The following is a 19,789-nucleotide window of genomic DNA, read 5'->3' as shown; positions in this document are numbered from 1 at the left end:
TGGGAACATAGCTTAGGGCTGCCTCCTGGTTACACTGTGTCTAATCACTTTCTATTTGCTGTCTGTGTGTCTGTGACCAAATATGTCTGGGTTTATGTGCTGCATTTGCACAGCTGCAGTGTGTGTGTGTGTGTGTGTGTGCGGCTGGTTTTCTCCCCCCTTTTCTCAGATTCTGGCTCAGTCTTCCAGCTGTCAGCAGACAGGTGCTGCCCCAGCTCTGACGGTCGTCGGTGTTGGCCTTAGTCCGTCCCTGATGCTGCTCCCACCTGGATGTGTTTCTTACTCCGGGTGTTCGTTGTCTTTGTGTGCAGCTGTTTCTCTCCTCTTTCTCAGGTTCCCTCTTTGCCTCAGCCCGCCCAAGGTTTCTTCCAAGTTTTCCTACTAAGGTTTTTCTTGGGAGTTTTTCCTTGTGTGCAATTAGGGTCTAAGGCTGGGGGTGCCGGGTAGGTTAGGCTACGTAGAATAGGTAGATTGTTTGTCTTGCTAGAATCTGCTCTTGTCTGTCTTGTGCTTTTCGCTATACTTGTCCTATATCATTTTGTTCACCACTGGTTTTTGTTTAGTTAGATCTAGTTAGGCTCATTCTCTGTAAAGTCCTCTGAGACATGCTTGTGATAAAGGGATATATAAATAAACAAACTTGAACTTGAACAAGAATAAAAATACAAGAAGAATAAAAACACAAGAGCAGAAAAAATAAAATATGTAGACATACACATGAAAGGATATGTTGTACTTCTGAATAATTTTACTTAGTGGATGCAGGTATAAAAAGAACAAAAGGAGATCTGAAATTGAACCCTGAACATCTGTCACATTCTCTTCCACCATTCATTTCATTGGCCATCCACTGTATAACACCTAAATACTATAAAGATAAAGCTAAAATCTTGAAGTGTCAATGAAAAAATCCATGCGTGCATCCAATGATTTTGCATGCCTGATTTTATGTATGAGTGTGCCTGCATACATGTATATCTGTTTATGTGCAGGTGGGTATTTGCTTCATATGAAAGTATTTAGGATTAATTATCATCACACTTCATTGATTAAAGACATGTTTAATTCTGGTCAATTAAAACATTAACAGACTGAGGCATATCTCTGCTGTAGATGGAAACATTTGGTCTAGAGAATTAAGTGGTTTTAGAAATGTGAGAAAATGAATTCTCAAATCTGAGTTTCCAGTTTCTGTGTGTCACATTTGTTGTGTGACATATACATATGACATTTCTTTGCACGTTGAAAAAATAGAGGAAACATGGAAACTGAAACCGCAGTTTCCAGCCTCAGATTTGAGCACTGATGTTCTCACATTCATGAAACCACTTAACTCTCTACAGACCAAATGTTTCCATCTAAATTCCCTTGATCTTATGTATCAACTGGAAACTAAACAAATACCCACTTGCACATGAACACGCATGTAGATGTTGGGTTTACTGTATTTAGATACATAATTGCATGGTCTCTCCATACCAGCCTTACTTTCTGCTCATTTCCTTGCCTGCAGGTAGTATTGTCTAGTGCTCTCACACATGTACATATATGCACTCACACAGATAAGGGTGCGCTCTCTCTCTCTTTCTCACACACACACACACACACACTCACACAGTACATAACACACAAGCACACACACACACACACACACACACACACACACACACACACACAAGTTCTGACCCGTTTCTTAAAGTCTGGGACGTACTTTTTCTGTCTTTTTTATTTATTTATTTTTATCTGAATTTATGGCTTTATTTTCTGAATTCACAACTGAGAGCATTTCATAAATAAATGTGACTTGACTAGTAAGAAGTATCTCAGATAAGGACACATTCTTCAGTGTGTCTGCAGTACTATACAAGTCTGACTACATCACATCATTAGTTTTTTTGTCTTTACCAATCCAGTCAGATACCAACAGATGTAGTATTGCATATAGATGCAATACCTCTTGCTGTTATTATCTGGTCAGTACCTCATTATACCCAGCAGAGAGGGCCAGAGTCAGACATGTTTGAAGTAAGACTTTAAAAGTTGTTCTGCCTTTTGACCATGAGAGGGCACAGCATCTCCATCAGTGCAAGTCCACTGAAGTCACAAATTGAGCTTTTTCATAAATCCTCTTATCAGTGTAGCTGTCTTTCTTGGGGCATTTATTAAAAAATCTCCTTCATCAGTCTAATTTTGACATGTAATTGGGCAAATCAGTGTTATTTTCATGCCCATGGCAGCCACATTTTCTTTCAATTTAATAATGTTGCAGTGTTGTGCTGGTAGCTGACAAGGAAGAAGAGTGAAACAATGTACTTTAGCTTAATGCTCACTGCCTGTAGCTTTAGGATTTTAAGGCTGTGCATGGCCTGGACCCTAGTTATCATAATGAACTTTTGATCCTGTATGAACCTGTGTGCAGTCTGAGATCCTCAGGCAGGAACCTTCTGACTGTTCCTGTTTCCAGGTCAAGGACTAGAGGTGACCGGGCTTTTTCCATCAGGGCTCCGTGGCTTTGGAACGGTTTGCCTGCTCAGGCTGGCAGAGTCAGTATCATCTTTTAAATCACTCTGCAAAAACTTATTTTTATCTAAGGCCTTTTATATAATCTTTGGCTCTTATTTTTTTTTGTTTTTGTTTTTGTTTTTTTTTTGGGCGGGGGCGGGGGGCTTCTGTTTTATTGATCTATGTCATTTGTCAATCTTTTGTTTGTCTTGAGTGTGAAGCACTGAAAAAAGGATGTGGTGTTGTTTCGCATCACTTACTGCAGACTGTGGTCACCTGCACCATGACCACAACTGATGTCCTCATGTCTGGGTGATGAAGAAATCATAATTTTTTTAATCACTCATGGTAAAACATATAAGCACAGATCCTGTACAGACCCACAGCACGTGTGTTCAGTTCGAATTCACTGCACTGACACAGTTATCGGTTAAATAATTACACTAACGTCACTTAAGTACCACAGCTAATAACGTTACCTAACGTTGAGGTTTATAGGCAACGGAAGACATGGATGTATGCGAATTAACGGCAGAGAGTGGGGCCCAGTGTGTGTGGGAGCAATGCTCGGCTAGCGCGACACGTTTATCAGTTAAATGACCTATGGTGCCGTGCGTAATAGCTGTGCGTAAAATTACAGTGGCTGCTTTGGCTTTTTGAATCCACTTTGGAGTTTACAAGCAGCAGCTGTGAGCGCCGGTGAGATCAGTCTCTGGTGCGACAGAGAACATAACGCGACGCGCAGCCCTACGGATCGCTTTAGATCAATTTATATATGCTGACCAACTTTTGATTTTGTGGTGGCTCGTGCCGATATTGTAGCAGAGCGCCACAAATAAACCTGTGACATGGGAAACAAGCCTGCCGCCATTTCTTTGAACAGACAACAGGAAACACAGGCTTTCACCTCTGACCCATGACTAGTTCCTGTTTACCACCCCTCCCCCTTGTTTGACAGACAGCCTGCAGCTCCTCCTACAGACCCTATTGTTCTGAAGAACCATGAAGGTTCAGGGCTTCTGGAAGTTCGTTTTGGGAGGTTCTCAGAAGCAGTTCTGAGGAAGCATATCCAGGCCTTTATAGCCACATCCTGTCTGTACCTGTGCAACTCTACATGTCTTTTAGTGAAGATGTTGGGGTCAGTGGAGAGATGTGTTCTCACATAATATTTCCAGGGAAACTGTAACTATATGTGACTAAAACAACTGCTTGTGGTTCTGGTGGCTCAGCAGGCTGAAGCACATATCATGAAGTCAGTATGTCATGGGTTCAACTCAGAGTTCTGTCACATCTGTCAGACTCTCTTCTTCACTCTCTCTCTTCATTTGCCATCCACTGGCTGTCTGAGAGCGGCTTGGCTGCTCAGGCTGGCAGAGTCAGTATCATCTTTTAAATCACTCTCCAAAATGTACTTTTATCTAAGGCCTATTTATAATCTTTGGCACTTTTTTTTTCTTTCTGTCATTTTATTGTATTTGTCTTGTCTGTTATTTATTCAATTGTGGCTGGAACATTTCATTTTATTTGGTTTTATTTATTTATTTATTTTTATCACCGCTCTGCCTCTTTGTCGTGTTTTATTGATCTATGTCATTTGTCAATTTTTTGTTTCTCTTGATTGTGAAGCACTGAAAAAAGGATGTGGTGTTGTTTCACATCACTTACTGCAGCCTGTGGTCACCTGCACCATGACCACAACTGATGTCCTCATCTCTGGGTGATGAAGGAGTCATAATGTTTTTTAATCACTCATTAGCAAAACATATTATTCTTTGATAAAAAAAAAAAGAAATAAAGAATACTGCAATTTTTACATTGTGTTTCATACACCGTAAAAGATGTCAGACAAACCACAATAGTGAATTTGCTTTTATTAAGCATGGAACAAAGATTGCTTTTTTTTTGTGCTAGGATACGGACAGAATAATATGAGATTCGTCAGCATAAACAGCAGGGAAGAAGCACCTTTTAATTTCAAATGTTGATACACTATTGAATGTGTGTGGGGCTCTGTACGACCTTTTGGGTTCAGGTTGTGAGGCCAGTGTCTCTGTATCTCCAGCAGTGGGGGTGGAGAGTTAGAAAGGAGTGGTTAAGACTCTTCCCTTTAGAGCCAACACACAAGACCCTGCTGGTCTGCTGGGTCGAGTCCTGCCAGAACCTCCTGTCTCCTCTACTCTGTATGAGGGGCTTCATTAGAAAATGATATGTATCCAAAAACAGATGATTTAGAACAAAACTATTTTGTAAGCAAAGGTCTAATGATGACTCATAGGTTTAGTATATAGTAACCCATAATGTGGTTTGCTTTCATAGCAGCAATCATTTTGTGGGAGTAGGCATTTTTCAAATGTTGGATATTTGATTTTAGACATAAACTTCTCACATTGTATTTTATGTCTAAAACAGAAGAAAATTGAAGACTGCTTGTGCCTGATCACTGAACCCTACTGTATGTCCATTGAACATACAACATCAAACTTAACCTGAGAGGCTTTGTCAATATATTGTTGGAAAAAAGGCCTTGCATTTTTTATTAACTTATACATTGTTCTGTGTCTTATATCGTTCTGGAGCATGGAGTCAGAAACAAAACATAATTTGGAATAAACCAAGTTTATTATGCATTAGGTTAAGCAGCAGACATTGACAGAACTACTCAGATACTACGATACCTCTATATATAGTAGAAGTATGTTGAAACAAAGCTTCTTGTGTAAGACTAGTACACCTTACATGCCTTTTTCTTGAGAATCTTTTTGATCCAGGGAAGGAATTTTGATATCTCTGTGTAGACGTTGGGTAGATCTGGGTAGTCACACTTTTTAACTTTGTTGTTGAAAGATGCAATGCCGACTGCCTTCCCATTGCACACCAGAGGGCCACCAGAATCACCCTATGAGAGAAAAAACACATCTTAATTTGTTCATTCATACCACTTGACATTTTATATTTGTAGAGAAAGGAATACAACACACCTGACAAAATCCTTTTTTTGTCTTATATCCACCTGCACAGATAATATTGGCTAGAAGGCGTTTCCATGCCCTCTGACAGACTTTCAGGTCAATGGTAGACACATCCACGACTCGCAGGTCATCAACATTCTGTCCACCAGTTTTAATGAATCCCCATCCGGCTACAGTGCACTTTATGTGGGGTTTGACGATTTCACCCTGACTTGGAAGTTTAATTGTTTTCATTGTTTTGCTTAGTGTAGCTTTCCTACACAGCTAGAAACACACAAAATCAAGTAAAGAAATCAAAATCAAGTAAAAATTAAAAACTAGAAGGGCTTAATGTCACGACAATCTTCCTGTATCCATCTGTTAAACAGACCTCAAGTCAGCACATCTTTAGGGTCAAAGTCAAACAATGGCTGCAAGATAGAGCTGCAGAATGATTTATTTGAACGTTGTTGTTAGCTTTTTGTACAGAATTATAATATAGTGTGTATAGAGCTCAACAGTGACTGCCCACTTTTGAACGGCTCCGGTTCCAGGAAGTGAATTTCCCATTCATTCCTCCATTGACGTTTCAGAAAATCCTTATATAAAGAGTTCTAAGCCTGTAACCAAGCCAACAAACTACGAGATGAATCGTGACCATAAAACATTTGATTTGGAGCAAAAAATAAATAAATTGGAAAACGGGAAAAAAAAAAAAAAAAAAAAAACGTTGCCTTTTTTTCTGTTTTCCAATTTTTTTTGCTCCGAATCAAATGTTTTATGGTCACGATTCATCTCGTAGTTTGTTGGCTTGGTTACAGGCTTAAAACTCTTTATATAAGGATTTTCTGAAACGTCAATGGAGGAATGAATGGGAAATTCACTTCCTGGAACCGGAGCCGTTCAAAAGTGGGCGGTCACTGTTGAGCTCTATTAGAACTACCAACTTGCAAAAAAAAAAAAAATTAAAAAATAAATATATATATATACATATATATACAGTACATACTATATATATATATATATATATATATGTATATATATATATATATATATATATATATATATATTAGATATATATATATACTGTATGTGTGTGTATGTATATATATAAATATATATATATATATAATTTTTTATTTTTTTTATTTTTTATTGTAATGTTAATGTATGCTGCTACTGATTTACCACCATGTTTTTTTTTTTTTACATTTAATTGCGTTAGAAGTAAGTCTCTGATTTTAATGTGTCATGCTTGACAATGTTTTTCTATACATTACATTTTTTACAATTGTTGAACTAAATGAAACGAAACAAAAACTTAACTAAACACAAAGGATTTGCAGAGGACTGTAAAATGCCACAATGTCACTCATGACTACTCATGACTTTAGGTTGAATACATATCTGCTTACTTTGAGGAGCATGATGTCATTCCCAGATGAGACGTTCACAAAGGAGGGGTGTTTGTATTTCACTACATCGTATCTCATTGTTTTCTCATTGACTCTCTTGAGGTTGTGGGTACCAAGAACAACACTCATTTTGGCATTTGTCCTGAATAAATGATCAGTGAGAGGTTGTCAATAGTTTTTCTCATGTAATGTGAACCAAAAGATTATTCATCACTTTTGAAAATATTTGCTGTATGTAACATAAAGTTGTGTTTACTCTTTAAATTTCTGATTTGATTTACAATCAAAGTAATCAAAGATTGCTTGTAGAGGAAAAGTAACTCACTTCCGGGTCGCAGTGGGCAGCAGTGACTACAAACTCTTTGTTGACAAGGAATCCTCCACATACATGTTTTCCATCAATCTGCACTGATGCCACGTAGAGGAATGACTTCTTCTGGGCCTTTTTCCCATTCATGATTTCACTCCCAAGTGCTGAAAAGAATGAAAAGATAGATAAATGAAAGAAAGAAATATAAATCACGAATAATTAATGTAAGCCAAACAAATAAATACTAATCAGTTTTTCCTCCTGAGAGAGTCTTACCTTTTTGTCCCAGACATGTCAGAACATGAAAAAGCAGAAATTTGTGCAAACCACGCATCATGCAGGCAGGACACTCAACCTGGTCTCATGGTGGTCTCAAATAGATCCTTATATACAGCAGAGTCTGCCTTGTCATTCCCATCTAGATTATATTATATCTGAACTCTTACAGCCACATCCTGTCTGTACCTGTGCAATTGTCTTTTAGTGAGGTCAGTGGTTTTAGTGAGGTCTCACATACTATATCCAATGAAACTGTGACTAAAACAACTGCTTGTGTTTCTGGTGGCTCAGCAGGCTGAAGCACATATCATGAAGTCAGTATGTCATGGGTTCAACTCAGAGTTCTGTCACATCTGTCACACTCTCTTCCACCATTCATTTAATTTGCCATCCATTGTATAATACCTAATAAATATAAATAATACACAAATAAAAGCTAAAATCTTGAAGTGTTACAATAAAAAAAACTATATAAGATAAAGTATAACAATTTAGTTACATTTTCACTCTTATTGTGTGCTACCATATCAAGCCAACTTTAGCTTGATGAATAAATGCAAATGAAATTACACTTAAGCTAAGATGCAACAGTAAGATGCTCCACTTTTAATAAGCACTAGTTGTGGTGAGGATCTATGCGATTATTAATCTTTGTGTTATCATCTTTTGACAGTTGTGTTCACCGCACACTCAAACATTTCCTTTCCCCCCTGACCAAATAGAGGAAACACAGAAGCTGGAAACCACAGTTACCATCTTCAGACTTGAGCATTGATGTTCTCATATTCATGAAACCACTTAATGCTCTACAGACCAAATGTTTCAATCTAAATTACCTTCATCATATAAATGACTGCTAGATGACCACAGCAATATTATTACTCAGTCTGTTAATGTTTTAATTGACCAGAATTAAACATGCCTTTAGTCAATTTAGAGTGATGATAATTAATCTTATGTATCAACTGGAAAATATGCTTTCATATGATGCAAACAAATACCCACCTGCACATAAACACATATACATGTATGCAGGCACATGCATACACAAAATCAGGCATGCAAAATCATTGGAGTTTTCTTTCCATGTCCATTAGATGTTGGGTTTACTGTATTTAGATGCATAATTGCATGGTCTCTCCCTACCAGCCTTCCTTTCTGTTCATTGCCTTGCCTGCAGGTAGTGTTGTCTAGTGCTCTCACACATGTACACATGTGCACTCACATATATGAGGCACAGGCACACATCTGCCAATCATGCTCTCTCTCTCTCTCTCTCTCTCTCTCTCTCTCTCACATACACACACACAAGCGCACACTCACACACACACACACTCTGACCCTGTTTGGGATGTACTTTTTCTGTTTTGTATGTTTTCTGAATTCACAATTGAAAGCATTTCAAAAAAAAATGTGACTTGTAAGAAGTATCTCAGATAAGGACACATTCTTCAGTGTGTCTGCAGTACTATACAAGTCTGACTACATCACATCATTAGTTTTTTTGTCTTTACCAATCCAGTCAGATACCAACAGATGTAGTATTGCATATAGATGCAATACCTCTTGCTGTTATTATCTGGTCAGTACCTCATTATACCCAGCAGAGAGGGCCAGAGTCAGACATGTTTGAAATAAGAATTTTATAGTCGTTCTGCCTTTTGACCATGAGAGGGCGCAGCATCTCCATCAGTGCAAGTCTACTGAAGTCACAAATTGAGCTTTTAATTAACCTGCCTATCAGTGTGGCTGTCTTCCATTTATTTAAAAAAAAAATCTCCTTCATCAGTCAAATTTTGACCTGTAATTGGGCAAATCAGTTTTTATTTTCATGCCCATGGCAGCCACATTTTCTTTCAATTTAATAATGTTGCAGTGTTGTGCTGGTAGCTGACAAGCAAGAAGAATGAAACAATGTACTTTAGCTTAATGCTCACTGCCTGTGGCTTTAGGATTTTAAAGCTGTGCATGGCCTGGACCCTAGTTATCATAATGAACTTTTGTTCCCGTATGAACCTGTGTGCAGTCTGAGATCCTCAGGCAGGAACCTTCTGACTGTTCCTGTGTTCAGGTCAAGGACTAGAGGTGACCGGGCTTTTTCCATCAGAGCTCCGTGGCTTTGGAACGGCTTGCCTGCTCAGGCTGGCAGAGTCAGTATCATCTTTTAAATCACTCTGCAAAAACTTATTTTTATCTAAGGCCTATTTATAATCTTTGGCTCTTATTAGTTTGTTTTTTTCTGTCATTTTATTGTATTTGCCTTGTCTGCTATTTATTCAAATGTGGTTGGAACATTTAATTTTATTTGGTTTTATTAATTTATTTATTTTTATCACTGGTCTGCCTCATTGTCCTGTTTTATTGATCTATATCATTTGTCAATCTTTTGTTTGTCTTGATTGTGAAGCACTGAAAAAAGGTTGTGGTGTTGTTTCACATCACTTACTGCAGCCTGTGGTCACCTGCACCATGACCACAACTGATGTCCTCATCTCTGGGTGATGAAGGAGTCATAATGTTTTTTAATCACTCATTAGCAAAACATATTATTCTTTGATAAAAAAAAAAAAAAAAAAAAAGAATACTGCAATTTTTACATTCTGTTTCATGCACCATAAAAGATGTCAGACAAACCACAATAGTGAATTTGCTTTTATTAAGCATGGAACAAAGATTGCTTTAGTATTTTTTTTATTTTGTTTTTGTGATAGGATACAGACAGAATAATACAAGATTCGTCAGCCTAAAGAGCAGGGAAGAAGGGTCTTTTAATCTAAAATGTTGATACACTATTGAATGTGTGTGGGGCTCTGTACGGCCTTTTGGGTTCAGGTTGTGAGGCCAGTGTCTCTGTATCTCCAGCAGTGGGGGTGGAGAGTTAGAAAGGAGTGGTTAAGACTCTTCCCTTTAGAGCCAACACACAAGACCCTGCTGGTCTGCTGGGTCGAGTCCTGCCAGAACCTCCTGTCTCCTCTACTCTGTATGAGGGGCTTCATTAGAAAATGATATGTATCCATCCTAGAAACAATTGCCACCTGAAATTCAGTATTTCAAAAACACATGATTTAAAACAGAACTATTTTGTAAGCAAAATTCTAATGATGACTCATAAGTTTAGTATATTAGTTTAGTTATTTTTATATAGTAACCCATAATGTGGTTTACTATCATACCAACAATCATTTTGTGGGAGTAGGCATTTTTCAAATGTTTTCAAAATTTATCTGATTTTAGAAACTTCTTCTATTGTATTTTATGTCTAAAACAGAAGAAAATTGAAGACTGCTTGTGCCTGATCACTGAACCCTACTGTATGTCCATTGAACATACAACATCAAACTTAACCTGAGAGGCTTTGTCAATATATTGTTGGAAAAAAGGCCTTGCATTTTTTATTAACTTATACATTGTTCTGTGTCTTATATCATTCTGGAGCATGGAGTCAGAAACAAAACATAATTTGGAATAAACCAAGTTTATTATGCATTGGGTTAAGCAGCAGACATTGACAGAACTACTCAGATACTACGATACCTCTATATATAGTAGAAGTATGTTGAAACAAAGCTTCTTCTGTAAGACTAGTACACCTTGCATGCCTTTTTCTTGAGAATCTTTTTGATCCAGGGAAGGAATTTTGATATCTCTGTATAGACATTGGGTAGATCTGGGTAGTCACAGATATAGTTGTTGTTGAAAGATGCAATGCCGACTGCCTTCCCATTGCACACCAGAGGGCCACCAGAATCACCCTATGAGAGAAAAAACACATTTTAATTTGTTCATTCACACCAGTTGACATTTTATATTTGTAGAGAAAAGAATACAACACACCTGACAAAATCCTTTGTTTGTCTCATATCCACCTGCACAGATAATATTGGCTGTACAGATTAAATGATCCCATTCCCTCTGACAGACTTTCAGGTCAATGGTAGACACATCCACGACTAGCAGGTCATCAACAACAGTACCGCCAGTTTTAATTAATCCCCATCCGGCTACAGTGCAATTTGTGTTGGGTTTGATGATTTCACCCTGACTTGGAAGTTGAATTGTTTTCATCGTTTCGCTTAGTGTAGCTTTCCTACACAGCTAGAAACACACAAAATCAAAAAGTAAAAATTAAAAACTAGAAGGGCTTAATGTCACGACAATCTTCCTGTATCCATCTGTCAAACAGACCTCAAGTCAGCACATCTTTAGGGTCAAAGTCAAATAATGGCTGCAAGATAGAGCTGCAGAATGATTTATTTGAAGGTTATTGTTGGCAGTTAAAGTGTTATATGTAATGGTTGTTGAACTGAATAGTTAGTTTAGAACATTGTTGTTAGCTTTTTGGACGAAATAATAATATATATGTATACTGTATATTATGATATATTATGATATACGGTGTATATATATATATATATATATATATTTTATTGAAATTATTTTAATGTATGCTGCTACTGAATTACCACCATGTTTATCTTTACAGTTAATTGCATTAGAAATAACTCTCTGACTTGAATATGTCACGCTTGACAATGTTTAAAATGCATTGTTTTTCTATACAATTGTTGAACTAAATGAAACGAAACAATGAAACTTAACTAAACACAAGGGATTTGCAGAGGACTGTAAAATGCCACAAAGTCACTCACTACTATTAGAATAGGTTGAATAAATATCTGCTTACTTTGAGCAGCATGATGTCATTCCCGTATTGGACATCATCATAGGAGGGGTGTCTGTATTTCACTACATCGTATCTCATTGTTTCCTCGTTGACTCTCTTGAGGTCGTGGGTACCAAGAACAACACTCATTTTGCCATATTCCCTGAATAAATGATCAGTGAGAGGTTGTCAATAGTTTTTTTCATGTAGTGTGAACCAAAAAATTATTCATCACTTTTGAAATTATTAGCTGTATGTAACATAAAGTTGTGTTTACTCTTTAAATTTGTGATTTGATTTACAATCAAAGTAATCAGAGATTGCTTGTAGAGGAAAAGTAACTCACTCCGGGTCGCAGTGGGCAGCAGTGACTACAAACTCTTCGGTGACAAGGAATCCTCCACAAACATGGTTTCCATCAATCTGCACTGATGCCATGTACAGTAATGACTTCTCCTGGGCCTTTTTCCCATTTATGATTTCACTCCCAAGTGCTGAAGAGAATGAAAAGAGAGATAAATGAAAGAAAGGAAGATAAATTACAAATAGTTAATGTAAGCCAAACAAATAAATACTAATCAGTTTTTCCTCCTGAGAGAGTCTTACCTTTTTGTCCCAGACATGTCAGAACATGAAAAAGCAGAAATTTGTACAAACCACGCATCATGCAGGCAGGACACTCAACCTGGTCTCATGGTGGTGTCAAATAGATCCTTATATACAGCAGAGTCTGCCTTGTCGTTCCCATCTAGATTATCTTATATCTGAACTCTTACAGCCACATCCTGTCTGTACCTGTGCAACTCTGCACTTAATGTCTTTTAGTGAGGTCAGTGGTTTTAGTGAGGTCTCACATACTATATCCAATGAAACTGTGACTAAAACAACTGCTTGTGTTTCTGGTGGCTCAGCAGGCTGAAGCACATATCATGAAGTCAGTATGTCATGGGTTCAACTCAGAGTTCTGTCACATCTGTCACACTCTCTTCCACCATTCATTTAATTTGCCATCCATTGTATAATACCTAATAAATATAAATAATACACAAATAAAAGCTAAAATCTTGAAGTGTTACAATAAAAAAAACTATATAAGATAAAGTATAACAATTTAGTTACATTTTCACTCTTATTGTGTGCTACCATATCAAGCCAACTTTAGCTTGATGAATAAATGCAAATGAAATTACACTTGAGCTAAGATGCAACACTAAGATGCTCCACTTTTAGTAACCGTTAGTTGTGGTGAGGATCTATGCGATTATTAATCTTTGTGTTATCATCTTTTGACAGTTGTGTTCACCGCACACTCAAACATTTCCTTTCCCCCCTGACCAAATAGAGGAAACACAGAAGCTGGAAACCACAGTTACCATCTTCAGACTTGAGCATTGATGTTCTCACATTCATGAAACCACTTAATGCTCTACAGACCAAATGTTTCAATCTAAATTACCTTCATCATATAAATGACTGCTAGATGACCACAGCAATATTATTACTCAGTCTGTTAATGTTTTAATTGACCAGAATTAAACATGCCTTTAGTCAATTTAGAGTGATGATAATTAATCTTATGTATCAACTGGAAAATATGCTTTCATATGATGCAAACAAATACCCACCTGCACATAAACATATATACATGTATGCAGGCACATGCATACACAAACTCAGGCATGCAAAATCATTGGAGTTTTCTTTCCATGTCCGTTAGATGTTGGGTTTATTGTATTTGGATGCATAATTGCATGGTCTCTCCCTACCAGCCTTCCTTTCTGTTCATTTCCTTGCCTGCAGGTAGTGTTGTCTAGTGCTCTCACACATGTACACATGTGCACTCACATATATGAGGCACAGGCACACATCTGGCAATCATGCTCTCTCTCTCTCTCTCTCTCTCTCTCTCTCTCTCTCTCACACACACACACACACACACACACACACACACTCACACACACACACACACACACACACACACACACACACACACACACACACACACATACACACACTCTGACCCTGTTTGGGATGTACTTTTTCTGTTTTGTGTGTTTTCTGAATTCACAATTGAAAGCATTTCAAAAAAAAATGTGACTTGTAAGAAGTATCTCAGATAAGGACACATTCTTCAGTGTGTCTGCAGTACTATACAAGTCTGACTACATCACATCTTTATTGTTTTGTCTTTACCAATCCAGTCAGATACCAACAGATGTAGTATTGCATATAGATGCAATACCTCTTGCTGTTGTTATCTGGTCAGTACCTCATTATACCCAGCAGAGAGGGCCAGAGTCAGACATGTTTGAAATAAGAATTTTATAGTCGTTCTGCCTTTTGACCATGAGAGGGCGCAGCATCTCCATCAGTGCAAGTCCACTGAAGTCACAAATTGAGATTTAATTAACCTGCCTATCAGTGTGGCTGTCTTCCATTTATTAAAAAAAATCTCCTTCATCAGTCAAATTTTGACCTATAATTTGGCAAATCAGTTTTTATTTTCATGCCCATGGCAGCCACATTTTCTTTCAATTTAATAATGTTGCAGTGTTGTGCTGGTAGCTGACAAGGAAGAAGAGTGAAACAATGTACTTTAGCTTAATGCTCACTGCCTGTGGCTTTAGGATTTTAAGGCTGTGCATGGCCTGGACCCTAGTTATCATAATGAACTTTTGTTCCCGTATGAACCTGTGTGCAGTCTGAGATCCTCAGGCAGGAACCTTCTGACTGTTCCTGTGTTCAGGTCAAGGACTAGAGGTGACCGGGCTTTTTCCATCAGAGCTCCGTGGCTTTGGAACGGCTTGCCTGCTCAGGCTGGCAGAGTCAGTATCATCTTTTAAATCACTCTGCAAAAACTTATTTTTATCTAAGGCCTATTTATCATATTTAGCTCTTATTAGTTTGTTTTTTTCTGTCATTTTATTGTATTTGCCTTGTCTGCTATTTATTCAAATGTGGTTGGAACATTTCATTTTATTTGGTTTTATTTTTCAATATTTTTTATCACTGGTCTGCCTCATTGTCCTTCTGTTTTATTGATCTATGTCATTTGTCAATTTTTGTTTCTCTTGATTGTGAAGCACTGAAAAAAGGATGTGGTGTTGTTTCACATCACTTACTGCAGCCTGTGGTCACCTGCACCATGACCACAACTGATGTCCTCATCTCTGGGTGATGAAGGAATCATAATGTTTTTTAATCACTCATTAGCAAAACATATTATTCTTTGATAAAAAAAAAAAGAAAGAATACTGCAATTTTTACATTGTGTTTCATGCACCGTAAAAGATGTCAGACAAACCACAATAGTGAATTTGCTTTTATTAAGCATGGAACAAAGATTGCTTTTTTTTGTGCTAGGATACAGACAGAATAATATGAGATTCGTCAGCATAAACAGCAGGGAAGAAGCACCTTTTAATTTCAAATGTTGATACACTATTGAATGTGTGTGGGGCTCTGTACGACCTTTTGGGTTCAGGTTGTGAGGCCAGTGTCTCTGTATCTCCAGCAGTGGGGGTGGAGAGTTAGAAAGGAGTGGTTAAGACTCTTCCCTTTAGAGCCAACACACAAGACCCTGCTGGTCTGCTGGGTCGAGTCCTGCCAGAACCTCCTGTCTCCTCTACTCTGTATGAGGGGCTTCATTAGAAAATGATATGTATCCATCCTAGAGACAATTGTAACCTGAAATTCAGTATTTCAAAAACTCATGATTTAAAACAGAGTTAGAAATAAAACTATCTGGAATAAACCAAGTTTATTATAATATATATAAACTTTATTTATATAGCACTTTTCAAAAAACAGAGTTTACAAAGTGCTTTACAGAGAAAATAGAAACAGACAGAAACACAGAAGTACAATCAGTTAAAAGCCAAACCATAAAAATGTGTCTTGAGACGTGATTTAAAAGTAGTAACGGATTCAGACAATCCAATCGTTATGCATTGGGTTAAGTAGCAGACATTGACAGAACTACTCAGATACTACGATACCTCTATATATAACAGAAGTATGTTGAAACAAAGCTTCTTCTGTAAGACTAGTACACCTTACATGCCTTTTTCTTGAGAATCTTTTTGATCCAGGGAAGGAATTTTGATATCTCTGTGTAGACGTTGGGTAGATCTGGGTAGTCACAGATATAGTTGTTGTTGAAAGATACAATGCCGACTGCCTTCCCATTGCACACCAGAGGGCCACCAGAATCACCCTATGAGAGAAAAAACACATTTTAATTTGTTCATTCACACCACTTGACATTTTATATTTGTAGAGAAAAGAATACAACACACCTGACAAAATCCTTTGTTTGTCTCATATCCACCTGCACAGATAATATTGGCTGTACGGATTAAATGATCCCATTCCCTCTGACAGACTTTCAGGTCAATGGTAGACACATCCACGACTAGCAGGTCATCAACAACAGTACCGCCAGTTTTAATTAATCCCCATCCGGCTACAGTGCAATTTGTGTTGGGTTTGATGATTTCACCCTGACTTGGAAGTTGAATTGTTTTCATCGTTTCGCTTAGTGTAGCTTTCCTACACAGCTAGAAACACACAAAATCAAAAAGTAAAAATTAAAAACTAGAAGGGCTTAATGTCACGACAATCTTCCTGTATCCATCTGTTAAACAGACCTCAAGTCAGCACATCTTTAGGGTCAAAGTCAAACAATGGCTTCAAGATATAGCTGCAGAATGATTTATTTGAAGGTTATTGTTGGCAGTTAAATTGTTATATGTAATGGTTGTTGAACTGAATATTTAGTTTAGAACATTGTTGTTAGCTTTTTGGACAAAATAATAATATATATGTATACTGTATATTATGATATATTATGATATACGGTGTATATATATATATTTTTTATTGAAATTATGTTAATGTATGCTGCTACTGATTTACCACCATGTTTATTTTTAGTTAATTGCATTAGAAATAACTCTCTGACTTGAATATGTCACGCTTGACAATGTTTAAAATGCATTGTTTTTCTATACAATTGTTGAACTAAATGAAACGAAACAATGAAACTTAACTAAACACAAGGGATTTGCAGAGGACTGTAAAATGCCACAAAGTCACTCACTACTATTAGAATAGGTTGAATAAATATCTGCTTACTTTGAGGAGCATGATGTCATTCCCGTATTGGACACCATCATAGGAGGGGTGTCTGTATTTCACTACATCGTATCTCATTGTTTCCTCGTTGACTCTCTTGAGGTCGTGGGTACCAAGAACAACACTCATTTTGCCATATTCCCTGAATAAATGATCAGTGAGAGGTTGTCAGTAGTTTTTCTCATGTATTGTGAACCAAAAAATTATTCATCACTTTTGAAATTATTAGCTGTATTTAACATAAAGTTGTGTTTACTCTTTAAATTTGTGATTTGATTTACAATCAAAGTAATCAGAGATTGCTTGTAGAGGAAAAGTAACTCACTCTAGGTCGCAGTGGGCAGCAGTGACTACAAACTCTTCGGTGACAAGGAATCCTCCACAAACATGGTTTCCATTAAACTGCACTGATGCCATGTACAGTAATGACTTCTCCTGGGCCTTTTTCCCATTTATGATTTCACTCCCAATTGCTGAAAAGAATGAAAAGATAGATAATTGAAAGAAAGACAGATACATCAGAAAGAGTTAATGTAAGCCAAAAAAATAAATAATCAGTTTTTCCTCCTGAGAGAGTCTTACCTTTTTGTCCCAGACATGTCAGAACATGAAAAAGCAGAAATTTGTGCAAACCACGCATCATGCAGGCAGGACACTCAACCTGGTCTAATGGTGGTGTCAAATAGATCCTTATATACAGCAGAGTCTGTACAGCCTTGTGGTTCCCATCTAGATTTCCTTATATCTGACAGCCACATCCTGTCTGTACCTGTGCAACTCTACAGTTAATGTCTTTTAGTGAAGATAGTGAGGTCAGTGGAGAGATGTGTTGTCACATACGATTTCCAATGAAACTGTGACTATATGTGACTAAAACAACTGCTTGTGGTTCTGGTGGCTCAGCAGGCTGAAGCACAAATCATGAAGTCAGTATGTCATGGGTTCAACTCAGAGTTCTGTCACATCTGTCACACTCTCTTCTTCACTCTCTCTCTTCATTTGCCATCCACTGGCTGTCTGACAAGGAAGAAGAATGAAACAATGTACTTTAGGTTAATGCTCACAGCCTGTGGCTTTAGGATTTTAAAGCTGTGCATGGCCTGGACCCTAGTTATCATAATGAACTTTTGATCCTGTATGAACCTGTGTGCAGTCTGAGATCCTCAAGCAGGAACCTTCTGACTGTTCCTGTGTTCAGGTCAAGGACTAGAGGTGACCGGGCTTTTTCCATCAGGGCTCCGTGGCTTTGGAACGGCTTGCCTGCTCAGGCTGGCAGAGTCAGTATCATCTTTTAAATCACTCTGCAAAAACTTATTTTTATCTAAGGCCTATTTATAATCTTTGGCTCTTATTTATCTTCATTCTTGTTGCATTGTCTGTCATTTTATTTTACTTTGTTTTTTATTTTTAAATATGTTTTTTTTATCACCTCTCTGCCTCATTGAACTTCTGTTTTATTGATCTATGTCATTTGTCAATCTTTTGTTTCTCTTGATTGTGAAGCACTGAAAAAAGGATGTGGTGTTGTTTCACATCACTTACTGCAGCCTGCGGTCACCTGCACCATGACCACAACTGATGTCCTCATCTCTGGGTGATGAAGGAGTCATAATGTTTTTTAATCACTCATTAGCAAAACATATTATTCTTTGATAAAAAAATAAAAAAATAAAAAAAAAGAATACTGCAATTTTTACATTCTGTTTCATGCACCGTAAAAGATGTCAGACAAACCACAATAGTGAATTTGCTTTTATTAAGCATGGAACAAAGATTGCTTTAGTATTTTTATTTTTTTTTGTGCTAGGATACAGACAGAATAATCTAAGGTTCATCAGCATAAACAGCAGGGAAGAAGCACCTTTTTAATTTCAAATGGTGATACACTATTGAATGTGTGTGGGGCTCTGTACGACCTTTTGGGTTCAGGTTGTGAGGCCAGTGTCTCTGTATCTCCAGCAGTGGGGGTGGAGAGTTAGAAAGGAGTGGTTAAGACTCTTCCCTTTAGAGCCAACACACAAGACCCTGCTGGTCTGCTGGGTCGAGTCCTGCCAGAACCTCCTGTCTCCTCTACTCTGTATGAGGGGCTTCATTAGAAAATGATATGTATCCATCCTAGAGACAATTGCAACCTGAAATTCAGTATTTCAGAAACACAAGTGATTTAAAACACAACTATTTTGTAAGCAAAGGTCTAATGATGACTCATAGGTTTAGTATATAGTAACCCTAATGTGGTTTACTTTCATACCAGCAATCATTTTGTGGGAGTAGGCATTCATTTTTTCAAATGTTGGATATTTGATTTTGGAAATAAAAAAAATAAAAAAATCATGTGCATGTACCTGATCACTGAACCCAACTGTATACCCATTGAACATACAACATCAAACTTACCCTGAGAGGCTTTGTGAATGAATTATAAGAAAAATGGCCTTTGCATTTTTTATTAACATATATCATTCTGTGTCTTATATCATTCTAATAATGAGCATGGAATCAGAAACAAAACAGTATTTTTAACAGTATATGTAAC

The 19,789-nt window shown here is 37.4% G+C and overlaps 2 protein-coding genes across 2 annotated transcripts; both read right to left on the bottom strand.

The window, feature by feature from the left end:
- Positions 1-5,166: 5,166 nt before the first annotated feature.
- LOC139919068 (granzyme B-like) lies at positions 5,167-9,946 on the bottom strand. The gene is made up of 5 exons (XM_078285656.1): positions 9,901-9,946; positions 7,197-7,339; positions 6,866-7,003; positions 5,481-5,735; positions 5,167-5,398 (listed from the first exon to the last, which is right to left on the bottom strand). The coding sequence occupies exons 1-5, from the start codon at positions 9,944-9,946 to the stop codon at positions 5,225-5,227; spliced, it is 756 nt and encodes a 251-aa protein (XP_078141782.1). The 3' UTR covers positions 5,167-5,224.
- A 978-nt stretch (positions 9,947-10,924) lies between these two features.
- LOC139919066 (transmembrane protease serine 9-like) lies at positions 10,925-18,016 on the bottom strand. The gene is made up of 11 exons (XM_071908655.2): positions 17,836-18,016; positions 17,579-17,726; positions 17,254-17,395; positions 16,416-16,676; positions 16,164-16,333; positions 14,397-14,499; positions 12,724-12,802; positions 12,464-12,611; positions 12,139-12,280; positions 11,289-11,549; positions 10,925-11,206 (listed from the first exon to the last, which is right to left on the bottom strand). The coding sequence occupies exons 1-11, from the start codon at positions 17,894-17,896 to the stop codon at positions 11,036-11,038; spliced, it is 1,686 nt and encodes a 561-aa protein (XP_071764756.2). The 5' UTR covers positions 17,897-18,016; the 3' UTR covers positions 10,925-11,035.
- Between the last annotated feature and the right edge of the window lie 1,773 nt (positions 18,017-19,789).

This window comes from Centroberyx gerrardi, chromosome 9 (assembly GCF_048128805.1).
Source record: "Centroberyx gerrardi isolate f3 chromosome 9, fCenGer3.hap1.cur.20231027, whole genome shotgun sequence".
Classification (NCBI taxonomy): domain Eukaryota; kingdom Metazoa; phylum Chordata; class Actinopteri; order Beryciformes; family Berycidae; genus Centroberyx; species Centroberyx gerrardi.
The sequence above is the reverse complement of the archived record's forward strand: the minus strand, read 5'-3'. Positions and strand labels throughout refer to the sequence as shown.

What these genes read in the sequence shown, in the direction of transcription:
- LOC139919068 (XM_078285656.1), bottom strand. Translation starts at nt 9,946, where the DNA reads ATGAGGACATCAGTTGTGGTCATGGTGCAGGTGACCACAGGCTGCA. An exon ending in GCAGGTGACCACAGGCTGCA is followed by an intron (nt 7,340 to 9,900) that starts GTAAGTGATGTG and finishes CATTCTTTTCAG; the next exon opens with CACTTGGGAGTGAAATCATG. An exon ending in TCACTGCTGCCCACTGCGAC is followed by an intron (nt 7,004 to 7,196) that starts CCGGAAGTGAGT and finishes TTATTCAGGACA; the next exon opens with AATGCCAAAATGAGTGTTGT.
- LOC139919066 (XM_071908655.2), bottom strand. Translation starts at nt 17,896, where the DNA reads ATGATGCGTGGTTTGCACAAATTTCTGCTTTTTCATGTTCTGACATGT. An exon ending in AAGGCATGTAAGGTGTACTA is followed by an intron (nt 14,500 to 16,163) that starts GTCTTACAGAAG and finishes TTGTGACTTCAG; the next exon opens with TGGACTTGCACTGATGGAGA. An exon ending in GCTGCCCACTGCGACCCGGA is followed by an intron (nt 12,281 to 12,463) that starts GTGAGTTACTTT and finishes TCATTTATTCAG; the next exon opens with GGAATATGGCAAAATGAGTG.